At 37.3% G+C, this 26,391-nt stretch overlaps 1 protein-coding gene across 3 annotated transcripts in view; it reads left to right on the plus strand.

Moving 5' to 3' along the window:
* Positions 1–26,391, plus strand: part of Dcaf5 (DDB1 and CUL4 associated factor 5) — a 100,174-nt gene that overhangs the window by 12,673 nt on the left and 61,110 nt on the right. For all 3 annotated transcript variants that reach the window (XM_026385100.2, XM_026385101.2, XM_026385102.2), the window contains exons 2-5: positions 19,938–20,081; positions 22,705–22,741; positions 23,627–23,766; positions 25,817–25,946. In XM_026385100.2, the coding sequence (XP_026240885.1) occupies positions 19,938–20,081; positions 22,705–22,741; positions 23,627–23,766; positions 25,817–25,946 (451 nt within the window). The remainder of the gene's footprint in view (positions 1–19,937; positions 20,082–22,704; positions 22,742–23,626; positions 23,767–25,816; positions 25,947–26,391) is intronic.

Consider the following 26,391-nt stretch of genomic DNA (forward strand, 5'->3'; position numbering starts at 1 on the left):
TTAGTAAAGCAGATTGTCTAGGTTAGTTTCCTGTGTCAGAAAAAGTAAGACTAGAGATGAAGAAAACCTGTGATCCAAGAATACTTTACAATGAACTTACTGTGTTTTTTTTTTGTGTGTGTGTATGTGTATGTGTGTGTACGGTGTTGAAGATTTAAACCTGGGGGCCTTGCACACGCCAGGCAAGTGTTGTATCATTGAGCTACACCCTCAGCCCCATCCCTATTTTTAAAAATTATTTTTTAACGCACACACACATACACACACACATATGTATATCTATATATACTAATTTTTTTAGTTGTTGATGGACCTTTATTTTATTTATTTATATGTGGTGCTGAGAATTGAACCCAGTGCCTCACACTTGCTAGGCAAGCACTCTGCCACTGAGCCACAATCCCAGCCCCCCATCCCTATCTTTTTTTTTTTTTTTAAATATTTATTTTTTAGTTCTCGGTGGACACAACATCCTTGTGGGTATGTGGTGCTGAGGATCGAACCCGGGCCGCACGCATGCCAGGAGAGCGCGCTACCGCTTGAGCCACATTCCCAACCCCCCCATCCCTATCTTAATAATTTTCCTGTGTGCCCTTACTGTTGTTGAGGCCTTAAGAACCTGTTTTTAGTGTCCTCGTAGTTCTATTGGAGAAGCTTTTGTTCCTTGACATGTTACTAATTCTTTAGTTTTGTAAATGTACTATTGAATCTTACAAATCATCAGAATATGACACTTAGAAGACAGGATCTTCTATCCATTCATAATTTTTTAAAATGTGATAATAACAGGAAATTTGATTTAAAGAAAAAAAAAGAAGTAATTCTGCCTACTTGGGATGACCATTGTTAACATTTGGGACATATTTTAGCCTTTTTTAATATGCATATATACATATTTTAAAAATGAAATTGGAATTAGGCATCTTGACTTTTACAACTTGTTAAATTTATTATTTCTTTCATGTCATAGATATTCTTCTAAAACAGGGTTTTTCAACTTCTACAGTATTGATATTTGGGGCTGGATAGATCTTTGTTCAAGTAGGCTGTCTAGTGCATTATAGGATGTTTAGCAGCATCACTGGTTTTTACTCAGTTCACCAGTAGTATCTCCCCAGTTGTGACAGCCACAGATGTCTCTAGGTATGTCAGATGCTCCCTGGGCAGTAAAATCATGTTGGTTGAAAATCACTGTTTTATTTTTTTTTATTTTTTATTTTTTTGAGGAGAGAGAGAGAGAGAGAGAGAGAGAGAGAGAGAGAATTTTTAATATTTATTTTCTAGTTCTTGGCGGACACAACATCTTTGTTGGTAATGTGGTGCTGAGGATCAAACCTGGGCCGCACGCATGCCAGGCGAGCGCGCTACCGCTTGAGCCACATCCCCAGCCCGAAAATCACTGTTTTAAAGCAACAGTATCCAAACTGAAGAAGTCAGAAGTCGGACATCTTCATACTCTTAAAAATCACTGAAGACCCAAAAGAACTTCAGTTTATGGGAATTGTATCTATGGTTTTTATTGTATTAGAATTTAAAACTGAGAAAGATTGGGCTGGGGCTAATTTAGCTCAGTGGCAGAGTGCTTGCCTAGCATGTGTGAGGCGCTGGGTTCTATCCTTAGCACCACATAAAAATAAACAAAATAAAAAGGCATTCTGTCCATCTACAACTACAATTTTTTTTTCTAAAAAACTGAGAAAGCTTAAAAATTCACTTATTTAATGCTAATAATAATGAACTTTAAGATAATATTTTAATGGAAAAATATTTTTTCCAAAACAAGTTCTCTATAGGTTTAATGCAATGCCAATCAAAATCCCAACGGCATTTCTTGTAGAAATAGAGAAAGCAATCATGAAATTCATATGGAAAAATAAAAGACCCAGAATAGCAAAAACAATGCTAAGCAGGAAGTGTGAATCAGGTGGTATAGCGATACCAGACTTCAAACTATACTACAGAGCAATAGTAACAAAAACAGCATGGTACTGGTACCAAAACAGGCGGGTGGACCAATGGTACAGAATAGAGGACACAGAAACCAACCCACAAAACTACAACTTTCTTATATTTGATAAAGGGGCTAAAAGCATGCAATGGAGGAAGGATAGCATCTTCAACAAATGATGCTGGGAAAACTGGAAATCCATATGCAACAAAATGAAACTGAATCCCTTTCTCTCGCCATGCACAAAAGTTAACTCAAAATGGATCAAGGAGCTTGATATCAAATCAGAGACACGGCATCTGATAGAAGAAAAAGTTGGCTACGACCTACATACTGTGGGGTCGGGCTCCAAATTCCTCAATAGGACACCCATAGCACAAGAGTTAATATCTAGAATCAACAAATGGGACTTACTCAAACTAAAAAGTTTTTTCTCAGCAAAAGAAACAATAAGAGAGGTAAATAGGGAGCCTACATCATGGGAACAAATCTTTACTCCTCACACTTCAGATAGAGCCCTAATATCCAGAGTATATAAAGAACTTAAAAAATTAGACAATAAGATAACAAATAACCTAATCAACAAATGGGCCAAGGACCTGAACAGACTCTTCTCAGAGGAGGACATACAATCAATCAACAAGTACATGAAAAAATGCTCACCATCTCTAGCAGTCAGAGAAATGCAAATCAAAACCACCCTAAGATACCATCTCACTCCAGTAAGATTGGCAGCCATTATGAAGTCAAACAACAACAAGTGCTGGCGAGGATGTGGGGAAAAGGGTACACTTGTACATTGTTGGTGGGACTGCAAATTGGTGCAGCCAATTTGGAAAGCAGTATGGAGATTTCTTGGAAAGCTGGGAATGGAACCACCATTTAACCCAGCTATTCCCCTTCTGGGTCTGTTCCCTAAAGACCTAAAAAGAGCATGCTACAGGGACACTGCTACATCGATGTTCATAGCAGCACAATTCATAATAGCAAGACTGTGGAAGCAACCTAGATGCCCTTCAATAGATGAATGGATAAAAAAATGTGGCATTTATACACAATGGAGTATTACTCTGCATTAAAAAATGACAAAATCATAGAATTTGGAGGGAAATGGATGGCATTAGAGCAGTTTATGCTAAGTGAAGCTAGCCAATCCCTAAAAAACAAATGCCAAATGTCTTCTTTGATATAAGGAGAGTAACTAAGAACAGAGTAGGGAAGAAGAGCATGAGAAGAAGACTAACATTAAACAGGGACGAGAGGTGGGAGGGAAAGGGAGAGAGAAGGGAAATTGCATGGAAATGGAAGGAGATCCTCAGGGTTATACAAAATTACATACAAGAGGAAGTGAGGGGAAAGGGAAAAATAATACAAGGGGGAGAAATGAATTACAGTAGAGGGGGTAGAGAGAGGGGAGGGGAGGGGAGGGGAGGGGAGGGGAGGGGGGGATAGTAGGGGATAGGAAAGGCAACAGAATACAACAGACATGAGTATGTCAATATGTAAATCAATGGAAGTGTAACTGATGTGATTCTGCAATCTGTATACGGGGTAAAAAGGGGAGTTCATAACCCACTTGAATCAAAGTGTGAAATATGACATATCAAGAACTATGTAATGTTTTGAACAACCAATAAAAAAAAGAAAAAGAAAAAAAACTGAGAAAGCTTAAAAATTCACTTATTTAATGCTAATAATAATGAACTTTAAGATAATATTTTAATGGAAAAATATTTTTTCCAAAACAAGTGATAAGAATGCCATTGTTAAATTTCCCAAATCTCTTTCTATTATGTCTGTCATAATAGATAACATTCATATATTAATTTGTTATGACATAGAGACTTAGTCAGAATATATGAAGAAAATTTAGCCTTAAACAGATATGTAGTTAGAAAAGGAAAGAGTATTTTAGATAAATTCCCCTTATCAAAGACAAACAAATAAACGTCCTAAAATTCACTTGGAAGCATACAAGACCCAGAATAGCCAAAGTAATTTTTTTTCTTTTTGGTACTGGGAATTGAACTCAAGGATGCATAACCACTGAGCCACATCCGCAGTCCTTTTTATTTCGAGATAGGCTCTCTCTAAGTTGCTTAGGGCCTCACCAAGTTGCTGAGGCTGGCTTTGAATTTGTGATCCTCCTGCCTCCACCACCTGAGCTGCTGGGATTACAGAAAGAAAGTCATGCTGGTAGTGTCACAATATCTGACTTCAAATTGTACTACAGAGTTGTTGTAACAAAAACTGCATGGTACCATCATAAAAATAGACGTATAGGCCAGTGGAACAGAATAGAACACATAGATAGAATCATCTGACTCTTGACAAAGGTGCCAAAAATATGTGTTGGAGAAAAGAGGGCTTTTTTTTTTTTTTTTTTTTTTTTTTTTTAGTTGTAGTTGGACACAATAACTTTTATTTTATTTATTCATTTTTTAATGTGGTGCTGAGGATTGAACTCAGTGCCTTACACATGCTAGGTGAGCGCTTTACTGCTGAGCCACAACCCCAGCTCAAAGAGAGCCTTTTAAACAGATGGTACAGTGAAAACTGGATATCCATAGGTAGAAAAATAAATCTAGATCCCTGTCTCTCACTCTGCAAAAAGTAAACTTAAAATGGATCAAGGACCTGGGAATTAGACCAGAAACTTTGCAAATGCTAGAAGAAAACATAGGGTCAACATACAGATTCTAGCAATGATTTCTTCAGTAGGACTCCTAAAGCTCAGAAAATAACATTAAGAATAATGGGCTGGGGTTGTAGCTCAGTGATAGCTGAGGGTAGGGTTTGATCCTCAGCACCACATAATAAGTAAATAAAATAAGGTTATTGTCCCATCTACAACAATATTTAAAAGAGAAAAAGAATAAGTGGCATGGCATTAAATTAAAAGGCTTCTGCACAACAAAGGAAATAATCATGAAAAGAGAACCTACAGAATAAGAGAAAATTTTTATCAGCTACTCGTCCAACAGAAGATTGATATACAGTATATATAAAGAATTCAATAAACTTACCACCAAATCAGGTGCAATGGCATACACCTATAATCCTAGTGACTTTGGGAAGCTGAGACAGGAGGATGGAAAGTTTGAGGCCAGCTTCAACAACTGAGCAAGAATCTGTCTCAAAGTAAAAAGGACTGGGGATATAGCTCAGTGGTAAAGGGCCCCTGGGTTCAATCCCTGGTACCAAGTCATAAACAAAGAACAAGAACTAAAAACAACAACAAACTTACCACTGAAAAGCCAAATAGCCCAATCAGTAAATGGGCAAATGAACTAAACAGGACATTTCTTGAAGAAATCTAAACAGCCAACAAATGTATGAAAAAAAAAATGTTCAATATCCTTAGCAATCAAGGAGATGCAAATCAAAACCACACTGACTTTTCATTTCACCTTGGTTAAAATGGCAAGTATAAAAAATATAAATAATAAATTCTAGAGAGAAAATGGGGAGAAAAGAACACACATTGTTGGTAGGACCGCACATTAGTGTAAACCATTTTGAAAAGCAGTATGAAGGTTCCTCAAAAGACCCAGCTATTCCATCCTTTGTGTTTATCCAAAAGAGCTGAACTCAACATACTATAGTGATACCTACATTCCAATATTTTTAACAGTGCAGTTCATAATTATCAAGTTATGAAACCAGTTTAGGTTTCTGTCAATGAATGAATGGATAAAGAAAATGTGATATATATCTACAATGGAGTTCTATTCAGCTATAAAGAAGTATGAAATTTTGTCATTTGCCAACTGGAGAATATCATGCTAAGTGAAATAGACTCAGAAATTCAAGGGTCAAATGTTTTGTGTGGAAGCTAGAGAGGATAGAGGGAAGGAGGGGGTGGGAGAGGTGGAACTGCAGAAGGAAATTGACCAAATTATGCTATTTATGTGCATGCTTGAATGTCAAAATGAATTTCACTTTTATGTATAATGCACCAACTAAAAAAAACAGTAAATAAATAGAAGACCAATAGAGCAGAGGAAGGAGATTAGGGGAAGAGAGAAAGGGAAAGTACTAGTGATTGAAATGGAGCAAATTATGTTTATGCATTTATAAATATGTCAAAATGAACCCCACTATTATGTATAACTATAATGCACTAATAAAAACATAAAAAATATATTTGATATATATTACATATATTACCAAATGGCCCTCCAAGCTTGTTGAACTAATTTATTTACACTGTACCAGTTTATTATCTCCACATCATCTATTGCTAGATATTATTTCATATTTGCCAGATCAGCCAGTATATGAAAAATAGTGTCACTTAATAAATTTATTATTACGTAAATTCTTATATAACTGGCCTTGATAACCAATGAAGCTGAATATTTTTGTCTTAAGTTGTGGTCATTTACAGTCTTCCTTTAGGCAGATTATAGCATAATTTAGTAGTTTGTAACTTTCTTTGTTAAAATAATCACATTCTCCTAATGCCTTCTGAGATTATTTCCTAGTTACCTTATTTGCATTTGGGTACGTATCTTAGCCTTAGATTAGAGGCCCTCTCTTAAGGAGGTAATAAGGGTATCTGATAATCTAGTCTCCAAATTTCAGAAGTTTGAGCCCTACTTTTTTTTTTCTCCTTGTACTGGGAATTGAACCCAGGTTTGCTCTACCACTGAGCTACATCCTCAACCCTTTTATTTTTTGAGACAGGGTTTTGCTAAGTTGCCAGAGCTGGCCTCAAATTTTTGATCCTCCTTCCTTAGCCTCCCATGTTGCTGGGATTACAGGCATGTGCCATAGTACCTGGTTTATCCTTACTCTTAATATTGTCAGGTTCCAGCCAAGTTTTTACATAGATCTATTTCACTAATCCTAACAATAATACCATGAAATAGGTAGTTTTCTCTATTTTACAAGTGGGAAGACTGCAGTTTAGAGAGGTTAAGTACTCTACCTAAAGGTACACAGCTAGTAAATGGTAGCAATATTGGAGAAGTCAATCTGTATACTTCTGAGCCTGTGGTTTTGAATGCTGTGCTGCCTTGTTATACTTATCTATAAAACAGGTTGAATTATAGAAGTGTCAGGCTTGGGTAAATAGAGATTAGTGCTCTTGTTGTTTTAGTAATTGATTTGAGGACAGAATATATATAAAATTTCGCAAATTTACATATAAAGTTAGTTTCTTTAGGTAGTGAATGCTTCCAGTGTGGATAAACTGTAGGTGACTTTTTGTTTGGGGGGAGTGAGCATAAAAATAGTAACTGAATTCCTGGTAGATAAATGTAGAGTAATAAAGAAAAATAACTCAAAAATCCTTGTAGAATGAGGTACTCCAAGATGTCAATAAGGACTTAATGGGCTGGGGATGTGGCTCAAGCGGTAATGTGCTCGCCTGGCATGCACTGGGCGCTGGGTTCGATCCTCAACACCACATAAAAATAAAATACGATGTGTCCACCGAAAACTAAAAAATAAATATTAAAAAAGTTCTCTCTCTCTCTCTTTCTCTCTCTCTCTCTCTCTCTCTCTCTCTCTCTCTCTCTCTCTTAAAAAAAATAAGGACTTAATAGTTACTTAGGTTATTTATGTATTTATTTTTGCAGTGTTGGGGATTGAACCCAGGGCCACTTTACCATTGAAATTACATCTCTAGCCCTTTTTATTTTTATTTTGAGACAGGGTCTAGCTAAGTTGCCAAGGCTGACTTTGAATGAATCCTTTTGCCTCAGCCTCCCAAGTAGCTGGCAGCATTACTCCTTGCTAGGCTGTTTACTTGAAGGTCAAAAAGGCCAGTAAACATTTTATGCCTATTAGGATGACAGAAAAGAACCAAGTGTTGCTGAGGATGTGGAGAAATTTGAATCATTGCGCATTGCTAGTGGGAATATAAAATGATGCAGTCACTGCAGAAAACCCTATGGCAGTTTCTCAAAAACATAAACACAGCCAGACATGGTGGCACACATTTGTAATCCCAGGAACTAGGGAAGGAGGAGAATCACAAGTTCAAGCCAGCCTCATCAATTTAGCAGGACTGTCTCAAAAATTTAAAAAAGATTGAGACTGTAGCTCAGTGGTAGAGTGTTTGATTCCTTGGTACTGCAACAAAACAAACCCCATCACAGAATAATTACTGTATGATCCAACAATTTCACATCTGGATATATGCCCAAAGGAATGGAAATCAGGGACTTAAAACAGGTATTTGTTTTGGATTTGGTTTTTGGTACCAGGGATTGAACTCAAGGTATCCTACCACTGAGCCACATACCAAGCCTTATTTTACAGCCATTGTGCCTGGCTCAAGTTATTTGCAGATCTATATTCATATCGGCGCTCTTCACAGTAGCCCAAAAGTAAAAGCAACTCAAGTGTCCATCAATGAATGAATGAGTAAACAAAATATAGACTATACATACAATGGAATGTTATTCAGCCCTTAAAAGGAACAAAACTCTGACAAATGCTACAACATGAGTGAATTCTGAAGACATTGTGCTAAGCTAAATAAACCAGTCACAAAAAGGACGTGTATTTATATGGTGTACTGAGAGTAAGTAAAGTAAGGAGACAGAAATGGTATTTATAGAGGAAGAATGGTGATTGTCAAGGACATGGGGAGTGACTATTTAGTGTTTACAGAATTTCAGTTTGGGAAGATGAAAAAGTTCTGGAGACAAATAATTGTGATGGTTAGATAACAATGTGCTAATGTGAATATAGTTCATGCCACCAAACTCTACACTTAAAAGTCATCAAAATTGAAAAAAAGCCAGTGAAGTGCGAGGCATTTCTAGAAAAAAAATTGTATACAAAACGTATACAAAAATTGTATACAAAATTGTATAAAGCTGCAGAACATCCTCATTTGGAATTCTAGGTGGTATTCTGGCCTCAGCATGATACAATGAATGGATATAACTTGGTTTTAGGCTCCAGGTCCAGCTACTTGGACTATTAGCAAGTCATTTTGCTTCTCTGGTCCTTATCTATAAAAAGGACCTATATAATCCTTACCCCAGAAGCTAGGTTTCAATGACATGTATTAGAACCCTGGAACTAATCCCATGGTGCCATTTGCTAAAAGAAAATGATGTTTCGAATAGTTAATACAGTCACTAACACTTTAGATCATAGAGATCATTCCATGTCAGAATCAGGCTTTATTTATTTTTGTCTACATAGTACAGGCATGAAATTGTGGCAAAAAAAAACTGGGGGCAAGCTAGGTGCAGTGGTTCATGACTATAATCCCAGCAGTTTGGGAGGCTGAGGCAAGAGGATTATGAGTTCAAAGCTAGCCTCAGCCGTTTAGCAAGGTCCTAAGCAACTAAGAGAGACTCTCTTTCAAAATAAAACTTAAAAAGGGTTAGGGATGTGCCTCAGTGGTTAAGCACCCCTGGATTCAATCCCTAGTTCCAAAGAAGAAGAAGAAGAAAAAAAAAAGCTGGGTGCAGTGGTACATGCCTGTAATCCCAAAAGCTAAGGCAGGAGGATTGCAAGTTCAAGGCCAGTCTCAGCAACTTGCTGAGACTCACAGCAACTTAGTGAGACCCTGTCTCAAAATAAAAAAATAAAAAGTACTAGGGATGTAGCTCAGTGAGAAGGCACCCCTGGGTTCAATCCCTAGAAACAAAAACCAAAAAATTGTGTTTAAAAATAATGTATGTATATAATACAAAATTTACCCTTTTAACAATTTTTAAGTGTACTTACTATTCAGTGGCATTTAATACATTATTTTGTGACCATCATCATCTTCAGAACTTTTTCATCTTGAAGAACTGAAACTCTCCTCATTAAACAATCCCTCAGTCCTGTCATGGGCTTGGCTGCCTTTTTTATGTGTGGTACTGGGGATTGAATTTAAGGGCACTCTACTACTGAGCTACATCCCCAGTCCTTTTTATTTTATTTTGAGCTGGTCTTGATAAATTGCCCACGATGGCCTCAAACTTGTAATCTTTCTGCCTCAGTTTTCCAAATAGCTAGGATCACAAGTGTGCGCCACTGTGCCCAGCTTGATTGACTGACTGAGGAAACTCAAATTCTTCTATGTCTCAGCTTTTCCAGCTATAAAATAAGAATACTTTTGTTACAGTATGGTATAAGGACTTTCATAGTTTCTGCTTTGAGCTCAGGACCTTTGGGAAAGGGCATGTTTTAATTTTTTTTTTTTTTTTAATTTTTGGGGTGCTGTGGATTGAACCCAGGGCCTTGTGCATGTGAGGCAAGCACTCTACCAACTGAGCTATACCCCTAGCCCAGAAAGGGCACATTTAAAATATGTATTTTGTTAGTTTTTTTTTTTTTTTCTGGTATTGGGAATTGAACCCAGGGAATTGAACCCAGGGCTGCTTTATCACTGAATTATGCCTCCATTTATGTTTTTATTTTGGTACAGGGTCTTACTAAGTTGCTGAGTTCAGTCTTGAACTGGGGATTCTCCTGCCTTAGCCTCCCAAATAGCTGGGATTACAGGTGTGTACCACCATACCTGGCTATATAAAGGTTTTTGTAACTGCAAAACTGCTTCCACATGTGATTATAGTACTGTTTTTTGATGAAGTAGTGATTTTAGTGCAAAATGAAATTAATCAGAATCAGAGTAGCTACGATCTCTTGGCCTACCCAGATAAATTGAAGCTAAACAATTGTGAGAAAATCAGCTCTGAAAGACAAGCCTTTGCTTGTCCTTTGCTTAGCACTGGCCCCTGTCCCAGCACTAGCACCAGCACAGAGTTGAAAGGCCTGGCCTTCCTGATAGGTTTCCGACATGCTCTGTCTCAGGGACCCTGGAGAGTCTGGGACTGGGCTGTCTTTACTGAGGATGGCCCCATAAGCACCCAACTGCCCAACTCAACAGCTGCCTTAATTTTATCGTATTCTTCATTTGTACTATTTGCAGGTGAGTCTCTCTTTGTGGACCTTTATAATAATTTTCCCATTTTCTAATTGACTAGTGATTCAGAGGGGCAGAACTATAGAACTTCTTTTGCGTCCTGTAATGGCTTATCTTTGCTTCAACAGCCCTCCTGTGCTTTGTGGGGTTAGAGGTTTGGACACAGCTGTCCTGCTCCCTCTGCTGCTTAAAAGCAGCCCAGTAGTTTCAGTCTAGGTCTCACTTTGCACCCAGAGTTTTATTGCCAACAAATGGTTAAAAATGATTGTCTTTGCACAGGGCTCTTAATATCTTGCCTAAGGAAATGCAGGAAGGGTATGGGGAGATGCATTTTATCTTCTTATACTTTGGAGGACAAAGTGAAGAGGTGGTTGCTGCCACAGTGATAATTTTTGCCTCATTGATTCTAATCTCCCATGGACTTGGGCTGTCATCATCATGTTAAGTACTAAGATCATGTCATTGTAAGTGATCCAGGGCATTCAACAAATAGCCATACATTTTGAATTACTAACTACTTGGTAAAAGTAAATCATCCTATAAATGCCTGGAGTGAACATTAAAGATAGTGCTGTTTGGGTGATGGAGGAAGATCTTAAGCTACAACTTTTGAGTGCAAATAAATATATGCTGTTTCCCATTCCCCCACCCCCTCATGGTACTGAGGATTGAATCCAGGGTCTTGCACATGCTAGGCAAGCACTGTACCACGGAGCCACATCCCCAGCCCTTTTAAAATTTTTTTTTTATTTTGAGGTAGGGTTTCACTAAATTACCCAGGCTGGCCTCAAATTTACAGTCCCTTTGCCTAAGCCTCCCAAGTAGCTGGAATTATAGGTATGTACCTCTGTGCCTAGTCTCTGTTTTTAATTGAACTTTTTTTTTGTACTAGGCATTGAACCCAAGACACTTAACCACTAAACCATATCCACAGCCCTTTTTAGTTTATTTTTTTTAATATTTATTTTTTAGTTGTAGTGGACACAATACCTTTATTTTATTTTATTTTATTTATTTTTATGTGGTGCTGAGGATCAAACCCAGGGCCTCACATGTGCTAGGTGAGTGCTCTATCACTGAGCTACTACCCCAGCCCCAATACCTTTATTTTATTTTATTTTTTTATGTGGTGCTGAGGATTGAAACCAGGGTCTCACATGTGCTAGGTAAGCACTCTACCGCTGAGCCACAATCCCAGCCCTTTATTTTTGATTATGAAACAGGGTCTTGCTAAGTTTCTGAGGCTACCTTTGAACTTGTGATCCTCCTGCCTCCCTAGCTGCTGGGATTATGGGCATGTGCCACTGTACCCTTCTGAACATTTTTTCTTCAGCTCCTCCAATTCAAGAAGAATTGTGCTGTTAAAAGTTTTACTGAATATGGGGCTGAGGTTGTGGCTCAGCGGTAGAGCACTTGCCTAGCATGTGTGAGACACTGCCTTCGATTCTCAGTACCACATATAAATAAATACAGTAAAGGTTCATCAACAACTAAAAAATATTTTTAAAAAATGTTTTACTGAATAAACATAGAGATGTCCTTGGTTGCTTTTTTCCATGGGTATCCAAAGCCTATTTTGCCGAGTCTTGTTTTATTTTTCTCTTATGAACATTAAAAATATCCAAAATATTTTATTATTGAAATCCTTAAGCATACATTTGTGTTAATCACCTATTCCTCTTTTCTTTCTTTCTTTTTGGAACCTTTTAAAGGAAATTCTAAGTATATACAATATCACCCATCTCTATATGCATCACTAACTGATAAGGACTTTTTTTCTTTCTTAACCACAATGCCATTATTATAACTTATAAATATAGTGATATTTCCTTAATATGAAAGATTTAAATTAAAGACGTATATATATAGAGAGAGATCAGTCAAATTTGACCAAATGTAGTCTGTTATTTTTTTTATTTTAGGATTATATAGATTTTTAGAGTGGGTTTAGGTTCACAGCAAAATGAAAAGATACTGCAATTTTTCCATTTCTCTCTTTTTTAAAAAATATTTTTTTGTTGTAGATGGACACAATATCTTTATTTGTTTATTGTATGTGATGCTGCCAGGGATCTAACCCAGTGCCTCACACATACTAGGCAAGTGCTCTGCCACTGAGCCACAAACCCCTTCTATTTCTCTCTTATCTCCACACATACATAATCTCCCTCATCAACATTCTCTAACATAGTGGCACATTTCTTAAGATTTAACCTACATTGGCACACCATAATCACCCAGTGTCCATAATTTACATTATGGTTCATTTTTGGTGTTATGTATTCTATGGGTTTGGATAAATATATAATGACATGTTTCCACTATTGTAATATAGAGGATTTTAGTGTCCTTAAAAATCCTGTGTTTGGGCTGGGGATATAGCTCAGTTGGTAGAGTGCTTACCTGGCATGCACAAGGGCCTGGGTTCTACTCCCCAGCACCACCAAGAAAAAAACAAAACAAAACTGTGTTATACATATTGACACCGTTCCCCACCTAGTACTTGCTGATCTCTTTGCTCTCTCCATAATTTTGCCTTCTCCAGAATGTTGTATACAGTGATATTATCTATTGCTCCACATTCCTGCTAACATTTGGGGTCATCCGTATTCCAGGTTTAGACCATTCTAAGAAATATATATCTTATCTTAATTTACATTTCCCTGATGACAGGGAATATGTGTGGAACATATTTTCATGTGGTTATTTCTCATCTGTATGTATTCTTTGGTGAGGTATTTGTTTAGGTCTTGGGACCATTTTTTGAATCCCATTGTTTGTTTCTTATTGTTTAGTTTTATAAGTTCTTTGTATATTTTGGATATCAGTCCTTTGTCAGTTATGTCTGCAGATATTTTCCCCTGCTCTGTGGCTTGTCTTCTCATTCTTTCAACATTGTCTTTATAGAATAAAAGTTTTTAATTTTAAATAGTCTAGCTTAACCATTCTTACGTGAATAATGCCTTTGGTGTTCTTTCTTTCTTTCTTTCTTTCTTTTTTTTTTAGAGAGAGAGAGAATTTTTTTTTAATATTTGTTTTTTAGTATTCGGCAGACACAACATCTTTGTTGGTATGTGGTGCTGAGGGTCAAACCCAGGCTGCACCCATGCCAGGCGAGCGTGCTACCGCTTGAGCCACATCTCCAGCCCCTGGAGTTATTTCTAAAAAAGTCATCATCATACCCAAGGTCATCTAGATTTTTTCCTGTTGTCGTGTAGGAGTTTTGTAGTTTTGCATTTTATACTTGGTTCTATGATCCATTTTGAATTTTATGAAGGGTTTAAGGTCTGTATTTAGATTTAATTTTTCACTTGTGGGCGTTCATTTGTTCCAGCACATTTGTTGAGAGAAATCTTTGCTCCAATATTTTGCCTTTGTTTCTTTGATGGTATTTATGCTGGTTATTTTTGCCCTCTCAGTGTTGAAGTCAGGTAGTGTCAGCCCTCCAACTTTGTTGTTTTTCTTCCATATTGTGCTGTCTATTTCAGTCTTTTGCCATATAAGTTTTAGAATCAGTTTGTCAATATTCATGAAATAGCTTTCTGGGAGTTTCATTGGGATTGTATTGGGTCCAAAATCAAGTTAGAGAGCCAGGCATGGTGGCTCACACTTGTAATCCCAGTGGCTTGGGAGGATGAGGCAGGAGGATCGTGGGTTCAAAGCTAGCCTCAGCAATTTAGCAAGGCCCTAAGCGACTCAGCAAGACCCTATCTCTAAGTAAAATACAAAAAAGGCTTGGGGATGTGGTTCAGTGGTTAAGCACCATTGGGTTCAATCCCTGGTACCAAAAAAAAAAAAAAAAAAAAAAAGGCCTGGGAATGTAGCTCTGAGTAAAGTGGTTCAATCTCTAGTACCAATAAATAAATAAATATTGTAGGAATTCTTTATATATTTTAGATAACCCATTGCCAGTTTTGTGCATTGCTAGCACCTTATTCTTTCAGGCAGTCCCATCCAGGACCCTTATTTTACTCCAGTTAAGTCTGCTTCCCATTTTACTTCTTTGCTCTTTTAATCATACCTAGACATTTTTGAAGTGTGTTACAAGGCAGAGAATTCCTTCAGTTGTCCATCAGATGAATTTTCTTTGTCAGTTATGATTCATTTTTTGATCTGTAAGATAGTTAATAGTAGTGGTGAAGAGTGAGGGCCTTGGAGTCTTAATGAACGAGTACAAGAACTGTTATGGTCACCTTAATCTGTACGAGTACAAGAACTGTTATGGTCACCATTTTATATTTGATGAAACTGAGGTGTAGGGAGATTAGAAACATGAACAAATAGAAAAAACATATGGCCTCTCTTTAATTTTCCATTTTTGATAGAGACATGGGTATAAAGTATTTCTTTAATATAAAAAAACACAATAGCAGAAGTGGTAATAAGTCCCTGACTCATGGCTACATTGTTGGTGGCAAGCAATAGGAATGTGGACTATGGAAAACTGAAGTGTTCACAGCATATCTAGATCTGTTAGTAGATCTGTAATTTTCATTAAAATAAAATAAAACAATAAAGACTCCAAACCATTATTTTCATAATTAACTTGATGTTTTACACCGTGGTAAACTACAACTTCTCTGGCCTGGGAAAGAATCTAAATGAAGTATAGAAGTCGTAAACACAGAATGCTGTGGGCCACACTTGAGGCATGAATCTGGTAGAAAATGATACTTCAGAGGAGAATATAGAACTTGATCTTGCCAGACAGTGAAAGAAAGAGAAAACTCATGAAACAAAGGAATTCTTTTTAAAATTTTATTGTTTCTTTTTAGTTATACATGACAGTAGAATTCCCCCCCCCCCTTTTTTTTGGTTAGAAACTTTATTTACCAATTCTCAACTTTTCTTTTTGGAGGTTGCTTCTTTTTTATTTTTTATTTTAGTTACAGATGGGCACAATATCTTTATTTTTATGTGGTGCTGAGGATAGAATCTAGTGCCTCACATGTGCGAGGAAGCCCTCTGCCACTGAGCCATGGCCCCAGCACAGTTGAATCCATTTTAACATAATTATAAAAGCATGGAGTATATCTTGTTCTAATTCCACCCCTTCCTCTTCTCTTCCCTTCTTTCTACACTCTGCTCCCTTCCCTCTGCTCTACCGTTCTTTCTGCCATTTACTTATAGTTATTTTTTAATTAATTTTATTGTGAACGTATGCAGTGGTGAGATTCACTGTGGTATATTCATATATGTACATAGGAATGTTATGTCAGATTCATTCCACTGTCTTTCCTTATCCCATCCCTCCTCCCTTTCTTTCATTCCCCTTTGTCTTTTCCACTGATATCCCTCCCCCACACATCTTATTATGGATTAACTCTCACATATCAGAGAAAACATTAGACCTTTGGCTTTTTGGGGTTGACTTATTTCACTTAGCACGATAGTCTCCAGATCCATCCATTTACTGGCAAATGTCATAAAATCATTCTTCTTTATGGCTGAGTAATATTTCATTGTGTATACATACCATGGTTTGTTTATCTATTCATCTGTTGAAGGGCACCTCAGTTGGTTCCATAGCTTAGCTATTGTGAATTGAACTGCTGTAAACATAGATATGGCTGGGTCAGTGTAGTATATTTCTTTTAAATCCTTTGAATATATACAGAGGAGTGGGATAACTGGGTCAAATGGTAGTTCCATTCCTAGTTTTTTGAGAAATCTCTATATAGCTTTCCAGAGTGGTCACACTAATTTATAGTCCTACTAACAATGTATCTTCTTGGGTGTGTGTGTAGTATGCTCTATTAATTTTTAAAAAATATTTTTCAGTTGTAGATGGACACAGTGTCTTTATTTATTTTTATGTGGTGCTGAGGATTGAGCCCAGTGCCTCATAGTATGAGGCAAGCACTCTACCATTGAGCTATAGCCCTAGCCCTGCTCTATTAATTTTTTAAAAAAATATTTTTAGTTGTAGATAGATAGCATACTTTTATTTTATTTATTTGTTTTTTATGTGGTGCTGAGGATTGAACCCAGCGCCTCACACTTGCCAGGCAAGTGCTCCAACACTGAGCCACAACCCAGCCCTCCTTCTATTAATTTTAATTGTAAAAGAAAATATGTCTACTTTTATTTTGTTTATTTGTTTTTTACGTGGTGCTGAGGATTGAACCTAGCGCCTCACACTTGACAGGCAAGTGCTCCAACATTGAGCCACAACCCAACCCACCTTCTATTAATTTTAATTGTAAAAGAAAATATGTCTAAGAACAAGGTCAAGTTGTAATATAGGATGAAATAATGTAAAAATTAAAACATAAAAGTTTCCCATGCTGTAATCCCAGTTACTTGGGAAACTGAGGCAGAAGAATTGAAGTTTAAGGCCAGCCTGAGCAACTTAGACCCTGTCTTAAAATAGGAATTAAAAAAGGGCTAGGGATGTAGCTCAGTGATAGATAGCTTATTTAGCATTGCTTGGGTTCAATCGTTAATACTAAATAAAACAAAAGAAAACAAACAAACAAAAAACCCAAATTCCTTAATAGTATATATATTCAAAATAATTGAAAGCAAGTTCATAAGGAGATATTTGTATACTCATGTTCTAAGTAACACTAGTCACAGTAGCCAAAATATAGAAACAACCCAAATGTGCATCAGTGGATGAATAACTAAACAAATATGTGTGTAAAAGCATATAAAACTCAGAATACTATTTAGTCTAATAAAGGTGTAAAATTTCTGATGCATGCTACAATAAAGATGAATATTTAAAAAGTTATAAGTGTTTTATCCTTTTGAGTCTGATTTATACATATTATGTACCTAGAGTAGTCAAATTCATAGAGACAGAAAGTAGAATAGTGGTTACTAGGGGCTGGGAGAAATTAATGTTCCTTAGAATTTCAGTTTGTGATGATAAAAGAGTTCTGGAGGTGGATAGTATTAATGATTGCACAACAACACAAATGTACACTTAAAAATGGTAAATCTCTCTCTCTCTCTAAAAAAAAAATTAAAAAAAAAAAAAAAAGGCTGGGGATGTGGCTGAAGTGGTAGTGCGCTGGCCTGGCATGCATGCGGCCCGGGTTTGATCCTCAGCACCACATACCAACAAAGATGTTGTGCCGACCAAAACTAAAAAATAAATATTAAAACTCTCTCTCTCTCTCTCTCTCTCTCTCTCTCTCTCTCTCTCTCTCTCTCTCTCTCTCAAAAAAAAAAAATGGTAAAAATGGCTAAATTTCGTATTATATATATTTGACTACCAAAAAGTCTCCCAATTCTGGCCTAGCAGTTATAATGCTCACTATAAACAATTTCTTTATAACCATCTTGATATAGCTTTATAAATATAAGCATAGATACGCAAGTATAAGCCCCTTCATTCAATGTCTACTCTCTGGTGCCTTGATTAGATACTGGAGATTCCACAGTGAACAAAACTGACAAGGTTCTTGCTGTCCTGGAGCTTTTTAAAAAATTTGTTTTACAAAAGTAGTTGTGGTACATATACTGTTTACACTTATTTTTTCCTCTTATCAAAGACCTTTGGCTATCTCACCACATTAACTCGTATCTACTGACTTAATACTTCATGGTATACCCTTGTGTGATGTGCTATAATTTGTGGTTATTGTATTTATTCTTTTAGTGTGCTTCCAGGGCTGGGTGCAGTGGCACACCCCTGTAAATCCCAGCGGCTTGGGAGGCTGAGGCAGGAGGATCGTGATTCAAAGCCAGACTCAGCAAAAGCAAGGCGCTAAGCAATTCAGTGAGACCCTGTCTCTAAATAAAAATTCAAAATAGGGTTGGGGGTGTGGCTCAGTGGTAGAGTGCCCCGGAGTTCAATCCTCAGTACTGCCCACCAACAGAAAAAGTGGGGAGCGGGGTGGCTGGGGTGTAGCTCAGTGGTATAGTGCCCCATGGTTCAATCCCTAGTACTGCACATACACAGACACAAAATATGGTGTCAGGGATGGAACCCGGGGCCTTATGCATACTAAGCACATAAGCACATTATAGAGCTACATACCTAGCCTTGGTGGGTATTTTTTTTTTTTAATTGAATAGAGGTGCAGAGGCAGAGGTACAGAGTTTGCTGATTTGCTGCTGTTGTCATTTACATTTTTATCGGAAAAAGAATATCTTGTTGGCTTATTTTAAAAAGTCAAACAATGCCAAATTTTTAAAAATCAAGCTTTCTTCTACTTTCTAATTCTATTCCTTAGAAGTAACCATTGTTAAATATATTAATCCTTCCAGACATTTTTAACACATCTTCGAATATAAATATAGTGGGATGTAACTTGGTGGTAGAGTACTGACCTAGCATATGGGAAGTTCTGTTCCCCAGTACTACCCCTACCCCCCGCAAAATAAAAAGAGAGAGAGACACTTGAATCAAACTGTGAAATATGATGTATTAAGAACTATGTAATGTTTTGAATGACCAACAATTAAAAAAATAAATAAAAAAAAAAAGTGAAAAAAAAAAAAAAGAGAGAGAGAGAGAGAATATATAGACCATATGTGTTCTCATTCTCTAGGAGGTAGCTCATGCATTGTAATATTGCTTATTTAGTTCAGACTTTTGGGAATTTTGTGAAGGTAAGAGCCCATCTAAGGATCATGAGAACTGGGTTTTGTCTGGCACCTACTAGAGTCAGGTAATTTTTTAGTTGTCATTTGTACACTGTCCTTTAGTCAATGAAAACATATCAAAAGTAGTTGCTTTGAAGGCTATTATGTTAGAAATATTACTTCAGAGTTCTTTGGCTGCAAGTAATAAAAATTACCTTTGATTCTGTTAGACCAGGGGAAAAAAAAGGACCTTATTAGAAAGATTCTAGGTAACAATTTAAAAAACTGGGTCTCCGGAAAGACAGAAACAGGATTGCTTTCAGGGTGAGTTTCAATATCAGAACTTATCCCTTTCAATTTCTATATTATTTAATATTTGATTCATGGGAGAGAGTGAGTGGCCTAGAGGTCATGTACCCCATGGTTAAGTGGGGAGAGTTCTGGATGTAAGGTACCATCAGAATCTTATGGAGTTGGGGAGGTGGAGTTTTGGAAAGAATGATATTTGAGACTGGCAAAGCCAAATGCCAGCTCTTTTAACCCTAGACTCTTAACTTCCTTCTCAAGGAGGAGATGACCGTCGGGTTCTGCTGTGGCATATGGAACAAGCGATCCACTCCAGAGTCAAGCCCATACAACTGAAAGGAGAACACCATTCCAACATTTTTTGCCTGGCTTTCAACAGTGGAAACACCAAAGTGTTCTCTGGAGGTGAGAAGAAGGGAAATTCCTTTGTGGGAAATTCATTATGGTTGGAGTTTTAGAGAAAAGAATTTAAATAATTCCTATTTTTCTTCCTGTATCTTAATTGAACTGTGGTATTACTAGTTTACTCTAGCTTGTCTTTTTAGCAGTTTAGATATGTGATTTAGGGTTTGTCTTTCTCTCTCCTTCCTTTCTTCTCTCTCTTTCTCACTGCTCTGGTACACAGGAACACATATCTCTCTGTCACTCACACACATACACACATACTTTTGAAACATTTTATTTCATTTTTGGTACTGGGGATTGAACTCAGGGGCACTCAATCACTGAGCCACATCCCCAGCCCTATTTTGTATTTGATTTAAAGGCAGGGTCTCACTGAGTTGCTTAGCCTCTTGGGGTGGCTGAGGCTGGCTTTGAACTCACGATCCTCCTGTCTCAGCCTGCCGAGTCACTGGGATTATAGGCATGTGCTACTGCGCCCAGCCTTATTTTTTATTCTGTTTTATTAAAGATGTTGGCTGTTGGACTAGAGTTGTGGCTCAGCAGTAGAGTGCTTGCCTAGCACGTGCAAAGGCCTGGGTTTGATCCTCAGCACCACATAAAAATAAATAAATAAAGGCATTAAAAAAAAATGTTGGCTGTGACTTAATTTGATGTCATGACCCTTGTTTGAAAAGCATTGTGTTAGGGAACAATTGGGATGGCTGGTGCTAAAGTTAACCTCTTGGTGATGGCTTCATCAACCACCCCTCTCTGTTCCACAGTTTTAGCCCTGACCTTCATTTGGAGTTACATATTTTCCCACTGAATGTCTACCTATTTTCTAAAAGCAATTTAAATATTGGGCTGGAAATATAGTTCAGACTTGCTTACCATGTTAGGCCCTGAGTTTAATCTCCAGCACTGAAAAAAAAAAAAAGCAACAGAATACTAAGATAGAAAAAACTGCTGACTTTGGCCATATAAAAATGGCCTTATACAAATGGCAATTTTAAGTGGTTCATTTGAAATTCATCCTCAAACCTGCCTTTCTTTCATTTGCATATACAGTCAGTCACAAAGTCCTGTCAGATCTATCTCAAAAGCTCTTTCTACTCATCCTTTAGTTTCTGTTTTTTTTTTTTTTCTATACCCACTTCCCTGATTTAGATCCTCATCTTTTCTATTCCCACTGCCCTGATTTAGGTCCTCATCTTTTCTATTCCCACTTCTCTGATTTAAGTCCTTATCTTTGGCCTCAACAATTGCATTGGCCTTATGTGATTTTTGCCACCAATCTCTAACCCTCCTTCTCATGCATTTCTTTTATAAATTTTCATTTAAAAATAAAGATTTGACTGTGAATTCTTGACCTACAGTGCCCACCATTTACAGTCTAAACCCCAATCTATCCCTAGCCTATTTCCCTTGCCCATGAAATGTACTTAGTCCACTAAACTACTGTGCATATGCACTATAGTATTTTACCTTTGTGCCTTTTGTTCATATTGTTCTTCCACCTTAATAGTACAATTGGACTATCAGTTCCTCAAGGACTGGGCAGAATCTTAATCTTATAATTCTCCCAATACCTAGCATGTGCCTGGCACCAAGAAGGTACCAGTATGGGTTTATTGATTTCATGGTAGAATTTACAGCTAAGGCTTTGAAATTTAAGATGACCTGAGCCACATCTTTACTGCTCTTTGTGCCTTTCTATCTAAGTGACTGTTGGTTGTCTATTTAAAAGCATACAGTAGGATATTTTTTTACTCTCTGCCTTTTCATTTAGATTTTTATATTTTAGCTATATGAACCATTTGAAGATGTATAATGAATATACTGTTTTTAGATCCTTGAATGGAATGAGGAGAACTGCAAAAGAAAAATGTTGTAGAGAAAAACTTTCCTATCATTTAAAATCACATTACCATCAAATTTTAATGCTATAAAATATAAAGAGGATAGGAATAGTAGCAGACATTTATTTGGGACTTATCAAGTGTTCTGCCCTATTTTGAATGCTTTTACAGACTCATATGCTCACAAAAGCCCTATGAAGTAGAAGCAGTTATTATCTCTATTTTCAGATAAACAGCTGAGGCATAAAAATGTTAAGAGATTTCATTCCAGGTTCATAGTTAAGGAGTGTTTTGCTGGTGATGGGCAGGAAGCTAATTTGGGTGAATGAATTATTAGATCATTTACAATTTCCTTGAAGGTTTTTCCTAATCCACTAAATACTACATTTTGGGAACAGTTATTATGTTATCCTTATTGTGCTTAAGTTTTTAAAAATCTCTATAAGAATGTCCTATCCTGGGGCTGGGGTTGTGGCTCAGCAGTAGAGTGCTCACCTAGTGTGTGCGAGGCCCTGGGTTAGATCCTTAGCACCACATAAAAATAAATAAATAAAATAAAGGTATTGTGTCCAACTACAACTAAAAAATAAATATTTTTAAAAAATAAAGAATGTCCTACCCTTAAATTATTATAAACCCTTTCTTAGTAAACACTCCTAACTTGTATTAACACTGACTGTTCATATTTTTACCCTTAGAACTTAAATTCTTCATGTAATGTGGATAGGGATCAACTAGCAGGAATTATCAGATTCTACTTTTTTTCTACTTTTTTTCCTTTACAGGAAATGATGAGCAAGTTATCCTTCATGATGTTGAAAGGTAAATATGTTGTTGGTGTGTGAAGGTGATTGACTATTTTTCACAGGAAGAAAGGAAAATATCTCTTTAGACCAAAATTGTTTTTATCTTTTGAAGAAAACAACATGAAACATTGGTCCTTTTCTAAATACATTCCATAATAATTTTGAAATAAAGTTTTGATTTATAAAAAGAAAAAGGAATTTGCAGAGTTGGTATGAAATTAGTTTTTTTAGGTGAAAATTTTAAGGGAATGATTGAAAGAGGATGAAAAATAATATTTAATAATAATCACAGCTAATATTTATTGACTTCTTACTGTCATGTGCCAGACATCATTCTAAGTGCTTTGTAAATATTAATTCATTTAACCCTCAATCATTTTGTGAAGGATAGTGTGATCTGCATTACAGAAGTGGAAACAGAGGCACAGAGATGTTAAGTAACTTAAAGTCAAGTGATGCTAGGATCTAAACTTAGGCAGTCTAGGTAGAGCTGTGCTATTAATCAACATGCCAGACTGCTAGAAGATTCTCTCCCACTTCTGCTATATCACTTCAGCCTGCTTTAAAGCTTTCCTTTGCTTTTTGGAAATCAAATACCACCCTCAAATCTGGACATAAACAGATGCATTCTGTAATAAATAAAAAAACAAAACTTCACCATGGAGTCACTTTTAAAATACTTATGAAATCTATAAAAATAGGGCTTTGATAGTACTTTTTTTTTTTTTCATTTGCAAGTTGAACATTTACCTTTTAGGAAATACAGTATCCTTTAGGTTTAGCTAGGCTGACTTTCTCCTAAGAAGAGAGACTGCACCCTAGGTGCCAGAGAGCTGGGACTCTGCTATGTTTGTGTGTATGTGTGTGCCTGTGTGCCTCTCTCTTGCTCTCTGTTTCTCAGCAGCGAGACCTTGGATGTGTTTGCTCATGAAGATGCAGTATATGGCTTATCAGTGAGCCCAGTAAATGACAACATTTTTGCCAGCTCTTCAGATGATGGTCGGGTTCTCATTTGGGACATCCGGGAGTCTCCCCATGGAGGTAGGGTCACTGGACAAAAGACTACTGGATTGTGTGTACAGTTTGATGTCAAGTTCTTTGCTGTGACCTGAGTATTTGAGTGTAAATGTTGTCAAAGGAGAGAAAATGTGAGTCACATGGCAGCACAGTGTCTTTGGAGGTCCCATACTGCCCTAAGTAGTCAGAAGTGGGGCATCTTTGTCAGCTCATCTCCACCCACCTGTGAATTTTCATGCACCCTTGCGCTTGGCTGTTAGTGGCTCCAAGAAGCAGAAGATGTGGCACCTCATTGTGGAGGGTAACCATCAAAGGCCAGCTATGTGTGGTGCTGACATGCATAGATCCTTAGTTGTTTACAGAGAACGGGGGTGCTGTACACTTTCTTGCAACCTTAGTTGCAGGCTTGTTCTTTTGTTGAAGAAACTCACAGAACCTTGCCTTATCTGCATGTAGGATTGTAAAATGATGGCAAATGTGTTCTGTATGGAAATTGTCTTGTGAATGTCCCCAGGTGTACTCTTTCAGTCTCTGATGTGTGATTGAAGAACTTGTTTTGATGACTTTCTCTGAAGTTCTTCAGGAAATGCATCTTCTTAGCTCATTTCCTACAGAGGGATTTCTCTCTCTGTCTTCAAAGGCCCTTTCCTCCAGTGCCACTGTCATGCCCACCTCTCCCCTTTAGTTTGGCTGTGTAATGATAACACCTATGTACACCGAGTTTACTAGCCTGCCCGCTTCATCTGGCTGGGTCTGTCTTTATTTTTCTATATTTCAAACATGTAACATGCTGGGCTGTGCTTGTTATTGAGGTTCAGGCTATCATAGAAGCTTGTCCTTAGAGTCAGGCAGGTCAGGTTACAGCAAGAAGCACTTATAGCTCAATCTGTATGTGATTAGTAGATGAAATTTTCCTTTGTTTGCACTGCCTGATGACTGCGAGTACTTCACCTGCTTAGAGACTTATGTAGTAATGTATTTGGAAATCATAGACTGAAAAGTGCTTTCTGTGTTTCACTCTAACAGGTTCCATAAAAGTGATTCCTTCCTCACTTGGGGCCTGATAATTAATACAGATGGACACAGGGGTTATAGGTGAAGTTGACTGGGACCTGACTGAATGCAAAAGAAGTTCAAGTATTAGATTTTTTAAAAAATATTTTTAGTGGGACATGGTGGCACATACCCATAATCCTGGTGTGGATGCATGCCTATAATCCCAGCAAATCAGGAGGCTGAGGCAGGAGGATCTCAAGTCTGAGAATATCCTGGGCAACTTATCAAGACCCTGTCTCAAAATAAAGAATAAAAAGGACTGCAGATGTAGCTTAGTGGTAGAATGCTTCTGTGTTCAATCCCTAGTACCGGGTTGGGGGGGAAGGTAAATAAATGAATAAATAAATAAAATTAAAAAAGGACTGGGGCTATAGCTCAGTGGAGAGTGTGTGGTCATGAAGCCCTGGGTTGAATCCCCAATACCTACCCTCTTGACACACATTCTAAAACTGGAAGTCAAATCATAAAAATAAACACTAAGCCATTCAGGCATTACAAACCATAAAAAAAAATTAAAATTTTAAAAAACAACCTTGTACTATTGTTTTGCGCTATCTTAATTTTTTTCACTGTTTGGCTTTGTCTTCACTGAATCTACTGCAGTTTTAAAACTTTTATTTTTTAGACTAATAAATTTGGATTAAAGTTGTAATAATTGTACCAGAAACTGATCATGAATTTTTTTAGCTCATGTGGAATTCAGTTTTACTAACTAACTGAAAAATAGTTTACCTTCCCCTTTTCAGGTACTGTATGATTTCTAAGTATTGTGACTTAAAATTTGGTTAAATGTGTTTAAATTACTGTTGTTGTATTTTCTGCATGAAGAAGTGTTTGAAGGACTCAGGAGGGAATTTGAGGAAAGGTATCTGTGGTGATGTGTACTATGTTGAGGTTCTGGTTCTTTGGGGGGATTATTCAAAAGTATGCTCCTACTTGGATTCATACGTTTACTCATCTGACTGCCATTGACCCAAAGATGACTAGAATGAACCAATCATAATTTCTCTTTTCACAGAGCCCTTCTGCCTGGCAAACTACCCATCAGCCTTTCACAGTGTCATGTTTAACCCTGTGGAGCCCAGGTTATTGGCCACAGCCAATTCAAAGGAAGGAGTGGGACTCTGGGATATCCGAAAACCTCAGAGGTGAGCCCCTCTTAATTCACACTTTCCCCTCCCTTATTTCTCAGGTAAAAGTGATTAGCCAGCAAGTGTTGTGAACTTGTTTGACAGCTGGTCTCAATTAGGCATCTCTTAACATGCACCGGTGTTTCTGAAGCCAAAAGAACCTATTTCCAAGCAGCCAACAAAATGAGAAATCCATAGACATTGCTGATGAGGAGTTATAAGTTGTAATCTGGATTCTGGATGGGGTCAGTTTTAGGCAATTACATGAAGTAATTGCCCCAGCCTCTTGAGCTGCTGGGATTATAGGCATGCATCCACACCAGGATTCTTATTTTATTTCGAAACAGGGTCTCCCTAAGTTGCTGAGGCTAGCCTTGAACTTGTGATTCTCCTACCCCAAGTAGCTTCAGTCCTGCCTTTTTTCTTGAGGCCTGGCATTCCCTACATGTGCAGGAACTCTTCC

Source organism: Urocitellus parryii, chromosome 6, assembly GCF_045843805.1.
Source record: "Urocitellus parryii isolate mUroPar1 chromosome 6, mUroPar1.hap1, whole genome shotgun sequence".
In the NCBI taxonomy this organism is placed as follows: Eukaryota; Metazoa; Chordata; class Mammalia; order Rodentia; family Sciuridae; genus Urocitellus; species Urocitellus parryii.